This window comes from Lontra canadensis, unplaced genomic scaffold, assembly GCF_010015895.1.
Source record: "Lontra canadensis isolate GAN:19392208 unplaced genomic scaffold, GSC_riverotter_1.0 scaffold1, whole genome shotgun sequence".
In the NCBI taxonomy this organism is placed as follows: Eukaryota; Metazoa; Chordata; class Mammalia; order Carnivora; family Mustelidae; genus Lontra; species Lontra canadensis.
Window position 1 is genome coordinate 10917586 of NW_022630995.1, and position 11448 is coordinate 10929033.

Below are 11448 nucleotides of genomic sequence, written 5' to 3' on the forward strand. Positions count from 1 at the left end.
GGAAACCGTTTATGTCTAGCAGCACCTGGGGATAATATAAAACATCTAAATTTTGTTCTCAGTTAACATTTATCTTTCCCCCTTGAATCTGCAAATGTAAAAGAAGGAGATGATCATTTTCCTATTTTTTTTTCTTATCTGTATGGACCCTCTCTCCTACTTTGTTCATGCCAGTATTGTCACTATTTATAAAAATAGTTCCTCCAAAGACATGCTAAAAAATAACGCCTTTAAAGGTGGGATTGTTTAAGATTTAGAAGAGAGAGGCTCAGCTGAGTAACTTTTATTCCTACAGTCATCAGGGCAACTGAGCAAACCTTCCAGCAACCCCAACCACTGCCTTTTCTCCCTGGACCCGGTTTATTTAAACCATTCCTATCAATGCTGGAGCTGACTCTTTAAGTTCTGGGCTCTAGGAGATCCTGACATCTAACATGGGTGGAGACACTGGTCCAGGTCTCGGCTTCCAGTCTTACGATGGGCTGGTGGAATACTGTCTCATCAGATGCTCGTGGCAGGGATTGCACACTCGCTCAGGCTTGATACTTGAAGGAAGAGGCAGTACGTTTGTTGAACAGGCATTACAGAAGGTCCCTCTGCAGTTCTTACACACATTCTGCGAGGAGAAGAGGGAGGTTAGGCGGGGAACAGAAGTGCAGGGCATACAGATACATGGGCTATAAAAGGCCACGTACGAAAAATGCTCAGTGCCTCGTCAAGTATTGACTGAATGTTTGCTAAGTGCCAGATGGGATCTGACCAAGCACAGTCTGTCTACGAAGAAGCTTCCTATCTCATTTTTAGATCTAAATGAGAAGCCTTGCCACAGAATTCCAAAGAACATATAATACACGAATAATGTAAGTTTAGAATACTTTCATTCATTATATTCACTTTCAGAGGGGCTAATTCTAAAATCAGTTCGCAAGTATCTAAGAATACTCCAAATGAGGCAGTGAGTGGCCAAGTGATGGGCCGGGTAGCCAGCCTAGGGTTAAAAATGTTGCGGAGTATGAACCCAAAATGTACTTCCTGATGCACTGATGCACTTAATGCTTTCCTGGAAAGCTGTATAAGCACACCCTTTGGGTTATCAGTGCGGCAGGAGCACAGCCCCCTGCATCCTCTTTATAGGGAAATCAGTCTCTTTATGAAGCGTTTTGACTCTTTCGTGGTCATGCAATGGGGCAGCATGTGGGTCATTCTGGCAGTGTCACTGGAAAGGTTGTGACAGGGTGGTGCCCACAGAGCTCCAAGGGTCCCTGTATAAAGGCTGTGAAGAGTAATTGGCCCCATTAATAGTGCCACTTTCTCCCAAACAATTCACCTTCCTGACAGTGCGGTAGAGGTAGGGGCCACTTTTATTTGAAAGCCTGAGAGGAATTTCCCTCTGACATACTGCGGTTATCCTGCATGGCCAGAAAAGCCCGAATTACATTAGCCGTTTCTTTATTTTGGGAAGTATGTCTAGAATTCCAGTTCTAATTCTAGAGAGGCAAGTTCATCTTCATCGGATTCTGCTTATTTGAGACGAGGTCCTATTATAATTTTGCTCACTAAAATTCAGCAAGGTCACAAACGGCAGCATGCAGGGTGCAATCCGGAATTTGGGCACATTTCCTTATCTCTTCTAAGCAGTTGTTTCTTACAGTCATTTGTCCATTTCTGAGCATCTACAATGAAACGGGCACCGAATGCCATGCTGGGGGGCAGCAGTGTGAGCAGGTCCAGGAGCCACTCACAGTACATGAACGCTTCCTTCTCTCTGCCTCGGGCAAGCGCTCTGCCAGAGACCCCGCGGGCCCGAGGGGAAAGCAAGTGGTTTGGTGGAGAGGGCGCAGCTCCCTGGCAGAGGCTGATCCTCCAAATAATTCAGAGAATCCCTCCCGCCCCAACCTAGCTGATTCGTTCTAGGCAGGAGAAACTATCGGAGGAGTATAGATTTTGGAGCCAAAGTCAGGTTGCAGCCGGGCTTTGCCGCTTACAACCTGAGGAACTTTGAGAAATGTGCCTAAAATCTCTGAGCCCGAGGTGCTTCGTCCATAAACCGGTGGCACAAAGGTGACAAGCTTTACAACAGGGACTTGGTCCATGCTGGCTCATTACTCCTTCTCGAGCACAGGAAATAGCACATTCCACACAATAGGCACTCAATAAACTTTTAGTTGTAAGTTTATTTTTAAAATTACTTATATTTATTTTAATGGGGATTTACTGACATGACTTACTACGGCTGGAAAAACACCAACAACCCGTATTTTTTAAACAGGTATTTTATAAACGCTTGCACCCTTTTGCTTTTCTCCCCACTCTGTACTCTACACAGCAAAGTCCCTAGTATTGAAAGGGCCATCCCTGTGAAGAACCCGTTTGGGCCTCAGCGCTGTTACCTTGGTTCGGCTGCCATCTTCCCGGCATAGCTGACACGTCTGTGGCTTCTCAGAGAGCAGCAGCTGATTCTAAACCACACATTGAGCGAGTTAGTGTCTCTTAGCCCACAAACAGTAATACTTGCAGAATATTCATTTTTTTAAATCACAAAATTAGTAGAACCACACTACAAACTGTCTGGAAACCAAAGAAACAAATGACATATGGTTCTAACTCCTTAATGCAGCTCTGGTAATCCCATCAATATTCCTGGGGCTCTTTTCATTTTTATAAAAAAGTAACGTGATTTTATTTCTAAAAAGAAAATTCGAGGATACAAGTGTAAAGTAGAAAGTTAAAAAAAAAAAAAAAGCCCCATCTCTCTTGTCCTACTGTATCATCAAGAATGGAAGACAGTAGGCTTTTTTTGTATCTCATGGATGATGGATGGGCTGGCTTATGACTATAGCCGCACTTACCCTCTTTCTCTGCAGGTTGTCATAGCCTGTTTTACCTGCAAAGTATCTCACAACCCTTTATATTTGCTTATTTCCAAGTGATCAATAAGTCTTTTTTATGGAAGGAAAAACTAAGGGGAAAAGAGGTACAGTGAGCTCTCTTAGGTCCCACAGCATGGCAAAGAGAATTTCAAGTAAGAAGCGAGACCTGCTGTTTACTTAGTAAAGTGCCCAGAGCTCCGCGACTTCCGGGCAGGCGACAGTTTCAGGCAAATGCACCTGTGTTAAGGATACTGATACACGGGCGGGCCCCAGGGGCCTGTGTGCATTCACCGACTTCCCATGCTGCCAGTGTACAGCCAGGAAGAGTACCGGTGACTAGAGAATTCATTCAAGATGTCTGAGAACGGGGGGAAGCCATTACCTGTTCATCCACAGGGTGAGACGGCAGCCTACAATAGAAAATTAAAAACAGGAACAAACAGCAACTTATTATATTTCTATGTGAATCATTGCAAAAGCACAGGAAAAGCAGCACCACGGTTCTTTTACATTGTTGGGACTGACATAATTGTTAATCTTGACCTCCAAGGAGAGGAAATTTTGGTGGTTCGATCTATTAGCAGAATCTGATCCTTGACTTAAATTATAGTTCCTGCTTAAAAACAGACTTGGGGGGTACCTGGGTGGCTCAGTGGGCCTAGCCTCTGCCTTCGGCTCAGGTCATGATCTCAGGGTTCCTGGGATGGAGCCCCACATCAGGCTCTCTGCTCAGCGGGGAGCCTGCCTCCGCCGTCTCTCTGCCTGCCTCTCTGCCTACCTGTGATCTCTCTCTCCATCAAATAAATAAATAAAATCTTAAAAAAAAAAACCAAAAAACAGACTTGGAGTTATATTGTATGCTTCATTTTTACTACCAAGAAAATAGTTTAGCGTTCATATCCCAGCCTGTAAAACTCCAATGGCCAATGCTATTCATTTTAGTATCTTTTGTTATGATATTACAGAAATCTACCCATTATATGTCCTGTATTAGTTCCCCTCTTCCAAATGTCCTTAAAATGTCAACTTTAGCAAATTAATCAGGGTAAGGGGAATGAATGAGATTGTCACGGGAGTACCCATTCATGCTGAACTATTTCTTCCTGAGACCTAGCTAAGCTCACCCTCCTTTTTCCAATTTGAAACAGAATTTAAGAGGAGAAGCAGTTCTGGGGATAATACACCACAGATCCACAGTGGTTCTAATTCTCTTCCACCGAGGGGCAGTGTGACCACCAGTGTGACCAGGTGTCCAAGCTGTTCCTCGAACTCTAATTCCAAGAAACCTGGCTATGTTTTAGGATTGTTGCTCTGGCCAGGACAGGCTCTGGAAACAGCTATTACGTAGAGCAAAGGACTTCAACAAAGACATGAGAAGCAGAAGCCGCTTAGGTGGGCCATGTTACTTCTCTGTGCTCCCCAGTTTTCTCTTCTGGAGAATTACATTTTTAAGGAGATAATGAATGTGAAACACACTATTTAAGCTGCAGGGCACTATATAGGTAGAAGATAGTGTCTTATATTCCCAGGGCTGAAATCAGATGCTGGCTTGTAAGGTCTCCTGATTGTAAATGACTTAGTTCTAGTCTGGAATGGGGCTGATTCTGAAAGGCTCTTTTAAGCCCTCATTAATTTTACAGCCTTTCTAGTTCCTTTCTTTGGCCCATGCTGATCTGCAGGGTCATTTAAGGTTAGTCCTCAATCAGGCCGTGCGCTCTTAGGGAGTAAACTGAAAGCTTTGGAATCATTCTGGCCTTGGAGGTCAAGTACCTGCATAAGGAATCTTTTTGTTGGAACTGTGTTGATTTATCTTCTCCAGCAGTGACTTTGCTCAGTGACACACTACCTCATTCTTGAGGCATCAAAGCTTGGAGAGGGACAGCTGCCAAAATGTATGCAGTATAGTTCTCTCCAAGTCCCTCTGTGGGATCTTTCTCATTACTAACTTTGGCTGCTGCTGCTGTTCTTAGAACACACTGATTCTGGGAGCAGTTTTAGATTCATAGCAAAACTGAGCAGAAAGTCTTGATATTTCCCATATAACCTCGCCTGTCCTTCCACCTTCCCCCAACATCAACATTCCACACCAGGGGGGTAAACGAAGTGACAACGGATGAACCCACATTAACACATCATAACTAATCACTCTACGGGCTGCATTAGGCCTCACTCTTGGTGTTGTACATTCTAGGGGTCTGGACAATTGGAGGACACGTATTTATCATCGCAGTCCCATGTGTTTTCACGGTCCTAAAAAATCCATCATACCCCCGAGCCCCTGGCAAGCACTGTCTCCATGGTTTTGGCTCTTCCAGAATGTTGTACAGTTGGACTCCTTCATTTTTTAATGCAGGTGGCACTGTGTAATATTTTGTTCTATTTCTACCTGCTAAAATAATTATTAAAAGGCAACTTCCTTGAATAATCCTATGGTTTTCATAGTGAGCACATCAGATGAAGAGTTGAGAAAAAAGCATCAAGTGAAGCTTTTTGAGACCCTTAAGAGAAAGGACACGAAGAAAATAAGAGGATTTACTGGAAACAGAGCTGCCTTTCACATAGCACATGGGGGAAACAAGCCATACTCGAGTTCATTTAAGAACCTAAGAATGCTATGATTTGTACTTCATTCTTCTGTGATACCAGTCCCGTAAAGATGAGAAATGATCGCTGAAGTGATCATTTGAATTTGGGGATTAACCGGGGAAGAGTCAGAGGAGGACAGCTTAATCACCTTTCTTCTTGAAATGGACTAAGTGGGCGTGGTTTAGTCTGTGTTCTCTGGTTGATTTATTCATTCCCCCTTCAAAATGTCTTTCTGGAGTGTTACTATTACAAGTTGTTGTCTGGCCTGTGCCACTGTATATATCAAACTCTCCCTCTTTGCGCCACCCCAAACCAGAGTTCTTTGTTAGTACTTTATTAACAAACACCTGTGGCTTTCGTCCAGGGCCTCTTTTGGTTTAACATTTTCCTCTTGAATTCTGTGCTTCCCATCCTGCCAAAAGAAAATAACCCAATTCATTAGTTATTCAGAATGCTCAACAGCGATGGTATTGCAGACATTTCTTCTGTACTGCCTTAGCTTAGGTATAGAAAGCTAAGCAGCTTTTTTTGTTAGGGAAGGAATTTAACTTTCAAGATATTTTCCCTCATTCTTCGCTCTAAGTAGTTTCTTAACAAATTATTCTGATAGCGTTTGCCACAAATGGTTTTCAGAGTAGCTATTTTCCTTCTTAACTCTTGAGGTTCAATGAAAATTCAGAATATACTGGATTTATTTACGAAGTGAGCTCAAGGTATCAGTTCCTTCTTAGGGTATGTTAGTTACTTCTGTAAATCTCTATCTGCCTCCACCCTCACTCCCAGCTGAGCTCTGGAAAATTGGGAAAACCGAGCACCGCACGTCTAGCAGACCGTAATCCTCTGGACACTCAGTCAAGCCGCTGCCACGATGTCATGACAACCTACACGGCCCACACAACTCGATGATACGTCTACTCTGAAGGACCAATGTAAAGTTCCAAACTGCATTTCTACCAATGCTCGTAAGCCATGCCTGGGCGGTTCTCAGTGACAAATTCTTTCTGTGGCGCGCACAGTGCTGTCTTGAGCTGCTGTCCATCAGCCTCCAAAAATAGAATGTACGTTCTTAGACCACTCAAGTGTCAAGGAAAGGAGGTTAGTGCAATATTTACACTCCTGGAACCCCGACTGCAGGGCAATTTAAGATTGAGAAACTCAAGGGCTCACTGGAAAAGCAGGTAAGATAGGCCAAGCATTTAAGTAAATAAATCTCTGCAAGCCTGGCTAAGGAGATTTTCTGTTTGTGAAACTAAACTAATAAAGATGGCATGGTACCAAAAATAGTATTTTGCACACAGTAAAGGGGTAGTAATGAGTACTACACAATACATTTCCATTTACTATTATTTGCTACGCTCCAGCAAACTAGCATCTCTTTCTCTAAAAATGCTAGATAAGAAGCTTATACATTTGTCCTTTGTTATATATAACATGAACCAAGAAGCTACTTTTATCCTGTGTTTGTCTTTGACACAAAAGGTATTACATACTTTTCTGATTTTATTATTTGAAAAGGTTGGCTCCAATTTCCTGGGTCCCAGAGATGGTCTCATTGAACGTTAGCTCCCTTGCCACTATAGGAGCTGGGGGTCTCTCTCCTAAGGCTGTTGTGTAGAAACTTCTACTGCTGTTCTTTAAAAACTTTGTATTACTTTCTTTTCCCCAAGCAACTCTAGTTCCCTCTTGTTCTAATTTTCCCAAGAAAAGTACCTTGAGCATAGTAAAACTGAAATCCTCACGATTCTGAAAAGGCATACAGAAGCAAATCCACATTTAAGACAATAAAGGGAAATTCAGAGTCGGGAAGGATTACTCTAACCTAGTATTAAAGGTATTAGGCAGAAGAAGTCCAAGGAACATGAATTTTTGTTAAGACACCCAAATAATCTTACTTAAAGTGAAATCAAGTTAGAGAGAGTGTCTAGAGGTAGACTGAGAACCAAAGCCTGTGTTCACTCCAGGTCTTGTCTGCATGTACATACTCGAGGCCATAGCATTACGCTTGTGTTGCCAGAGAGAAAACCGTCCAGCTCAACGAGGTAGCCCCTAAAAATTAAGTAAATGACCAAGGGAATAACAAATATTACCATTTTGGGTTGTGGCTTCTGAGGACCCTTTCCTGGGATGCTCCTGTTGTTCTGTACCCTTCTTTCTCTTTCCAGTTTTAGTTCTAACTCAAGCTGGTGCCTGGGATGGGCAGGAGATGAAAAGGATCATAATTTGAATTTCTGCAATCATATTCTCTAAAGAATACCAAACCCTTTCTTAAAGCTCAGCAATTAAATTTTAATACTTGATTAATAAAAAGTTACCAGATATATATGGACAATCAGGCTTTAAGGTGTTAAAACACAATACAGTAAAACCAGTAACACTAAATACAGACAATATGTTTACTATTTTTTGGATAATTAAGAATGTACTTTGTGGTGCCTGAGTGGCTCAGTGGGTTAAAGCCTCTGTCTTTGGCTCAGGTCGTGATCCCAGGGTCCTGGGATCAAGCCCCGCATCGGGCTCTCTGCTCAGCAGGGAACCTGCTTCCTCCTCTCTGCCTACTTGTGATCTTTGTCTGTCAAATAAATAAATAAAATCTTAAAAAAAAAAAAAAAAGGAATGTACTTTAAGGGGTGGCTCAGTCAGTTAAGTACCTGCCTTTGGCTGAGCTCATGATCTCAGGGTCCTGGGATTGTCCCAGGTGGGACTCCGTGTCCAGCAGGGAGTCTGCTTCTCCCTCTGCCCCTCCCCCTGCTCATGCTCTCTCTCTCTCTCTCTTTCTCTCTCTCTCAAATAAATAAATGAAATCTTAAAAAAGGGATGTACTTTAAGATCTCCCAGTGCCTGAGGGTCACCACTCTGAATATCAGTATTTAAGATTAACTCTTAATAAAGAGTTGTAGTCAATTGAATGATGTTTAGTAGGGTTAACTACAATTAGAAGACACTATGTACAGAATTTCAGCAAGAAACAACCTGAAAGTACCAACTCTGTTGTCCCATTTCATCTTAATTAGCTGGTCTCTAATCTTCAATGTCCAGTTCTACTGTCCGCCACTAGTGTCCCTGGCAGCCATGTGCTTTTATATCCAACAACAAAGTTCTCTTTGTTTGAAGTCAGTGGCTTCAGCAAAGAATTGAGTCTCACTGGACAGATAATATGGAAGAGTGGTTAAGGACTTGGAGTCAGAGAGACAGACTCTTAAAGTGCTGCTACTTACTTGCTGAACTGTGTCAATCTGGACAAGCTGAACGCATCTAAGCTTTAATTTCATCTGAAAGGGGGGTAAGACAGCTCCTACGAACAGGTGGGTGGGAAGATGTTGGGATCGGATGCCCGTGTAGTGCTTCAGAAAGTTTGCGGCACACAGTAAAAATTTAGGGAATACTATTTTTATCAGTGTTATGTGGGCTATTAATTCTCTTAGTCCTTTCTATTTATCTGGGGCCTTGGGTTCTAGTTTCCTCTTTTTCTGATCGCAATGCATGTAGACAAAGATACGGGAATGTCGATATATGCGAAGCTTCCTGAATGCTAATTCCAGAGAAAGGACACTTCGAAGACAGAACGGAGAGGGCTGGCTCAGGGGACCTCCTTCTCTTGCTGCCGGCCTTAGAATTACCCACGACCGCCCTGGGAGCTCCTGGCGCCCTCTCTTCACCGCTGCCTGGTGAGCTGGTCCACTTGCAGCTGCAGACTGTTTATCTTGTCTCCGAAGTCCTGCTTGAAGAGCCGGTTGTCTGACTCGGCCGACTGGCGGCCCCGCTCAGCCTGGCGCAATCTGGATGTGAGCCACATGAACTTGTGATAAAAAACAAAAGCCACGGTGGGGAGGAAGACCAAGTTTACAACACAAAATAAAGCAACCCAAGGAAGAGGCGTGGAGAGATAGAGGGGGGAAAAAATGCTTTGCAGGACACAGGGGAAGAAATTGTACAAGGGTGGGGAAAAAGATGGAGAAGAAACAAACTCTAAAGAAAGGCCAGATGAAGGTGAACCAGGCAGAGGAAAAGTTGATTTTCCAATTTTTTTTTTATTCTAGTACTACAGTTTACAGCCATTAGATGATAAACAATAAAACATCACTTTTTAGAAAATCCATATCCAAAGCCAACCTCAAGTACACAGTAATTAAAGTCAAACCCACTTCTTTGTTTGGGTTTATTTCCTAACAGGCTTGGTACCTTATATTTCTGCTTTACACACATAACTGGAACTTGCAAATGGGCAACTACCTTCTTACACGTGGAACAAGAACATTTTCCTGGTCCTTTCCCTACACCACGAGTTGCATTAAATCACGACATTGACATGAACCCTTACCTAGGCTTCGAGTTCTTCTCTAAGGAAAAGCCTTTGTCAGAGTTTGGCCATCTCTTTCCTCTTCCATTCCTACCAGGTGGTGTGTGACTAAGTGGACAAAGAACTCAGCACCGGGCCTATATGACATTCCTGATCGCATTCTCTGGAAAATTCTAATGAATGCTTTCTTCTATAAATCCCATAACTTTGCACCTATAAAGAAGCGCGTTCTAAGAGGTGAAACATCCGGGGCTCTATAGAATAGAACTGGAAAGCATACTATCTGTAGTCTTTAAAATGTTTTATTTTAGTGTTGGAACACTCTTCCCAAATGCTCATAGAAAAGGCAACTCATCACCACAAAAGGCTGATGAAGATAAGAAAAGGTGCAAAATTAGAAGAACTAAAATAAGTTCAAGAGCACAGTTTATTCCATGAGGTTGGTCATATGCTCTTTGACTTGACTTTGGTTCAAGTCTGTAAGGACCTATAGAAGCACACGTGAAATCTACCTTACTCTCTTAATTCTGTTTTTTCCAAGAAGAAGGTAAAGAGTTTCAAAAGCTGGAAGCAAAGTGGGGTTATGTTTGTTCCCACCTAAGCAGCTGAAATGCTGCAAATCATACCAAAATGAGAAAAAATATTTTTTTTTTTGTCAAGACTTCTTGAAGGAATGAAAGCTTATGTAAAGCCTGTTCCCCCAAATCAAAAGTCATTAAAAAAAATCCAAGTATTTATAGGATTATTTACAATGTAAAGCCTAGAAAGGGGAGTAGATCTGTGGTCACTTAGAAAAAGAAGCCCTGCTAATTAATTACTATGTATGGAGATCTGCGGGAAATTTTTATTTTTACACTAAATAATAATAAAGTTTATCATGTATCTATTTCCTACGCTGAAATGGTTTTCTAATAATTAGATTGTTAGTTTCCCAGAGACATTAGCAGATCCCCATCGGAACAGAAAGTAACAGAAACTCTTAAGTAAATGTTTCTAGCAAGAAATGACAGGTGGGAAACCATCACTTATGTTTATACCTTGTTGTCTTTACTCCAAAAGGAAAAGCAGGATAGATCTGAAAATTGTGTAGTGTTGTGTTGTGTTTTGTTTTTATAGGAGACGAGTTTTTTCATTAAAATCATTCTCTCTGAGCTACCTAAATAGGAAGTGGAACTGCAGGAAAATGGCAGAGGTAGAAGATGGCGAATATTCCACATTATTATGTTATCGTAAGTTACCTAATCACTAACTTTATCTCTACGAACTTTAAAGAAATGTAAGGATGCGGGTTTGTTTCCCCCCCCAAAGTCACTAAGGCAAAAAAGTTGCAAGCAATCTTGGTTACGGAGAACAGAACTGTAGTGAAATGCTAAGTACTTATCTGTGGCTTGGGGAGTAAACCTACACAAGGAACGTGGGGAGGGGACGTGGCCTAGGAGACAGAGCTACTTTAGAAGAGTCCAAGTCCGCAGGGCTGTCACCTCCAGTCCATTACATCGCAATGGCAGAGCAGGCTCTCTGGCATGGACAGCGCACCTAGAATCTGGTAGTCTGAGACAGAGCTGTAAAGGCATCAATAAAAGATGCACAGAGTGTCCATTCCCTAGGCCTTTTTTTTTTTTTTAATGGTGTGTTTATTTATTGGTCAACTTTTAAATGGTGTTTATTTATTGGTCAACTCAACCTTTTTTTTTT

General features: G+C 42.2%; 1 protein-coding gene across 5 annotated transcripts in view; it reads right to left on the minus strand.

Moving 5' to 3' along the window:
* Positions 1-268: 268 nt before the first annotated feature.
* RUFY3 (RUN and FYVE domain containing 3) overlaps positions 269-11448 on the minus strand; it is an 80464-nt gene continuing 69284 nt past the window's right edge. For 3 of the 5 annotated variants that reach the window (XM_032843924.1, XM_032844068.1, XM_032843989.1), the window contains 6 exons: positions 9113-9232; positions 7544-7643; positions 5804-5868; positions 3253-3280; positions 2391-2459; positions 269-616 (listed from right to left, as the gene is read on the minus strand). In XM_032843924.1, coding sequence (XP_032699815.1) covers positions 473-616; positions 2391-2459; positions 3253-3280; positions 5804-5868; positions 7544-7643; positions 9113-9232 — 526 coding nt within the window. In that variant the 3' untranslated portion in view covers positions 269-472. Of the gene's footprint in view, positions 617-2390; positions 2460-3252; positions 3281-5803; positions 5869-7542; positions 7644-9073; positions 9233-11448 lie in introns of those variants that run through there. The other 2 variants (XR_004381084.1, XM_032844180.1) reach the window with 2 other exon arrangements.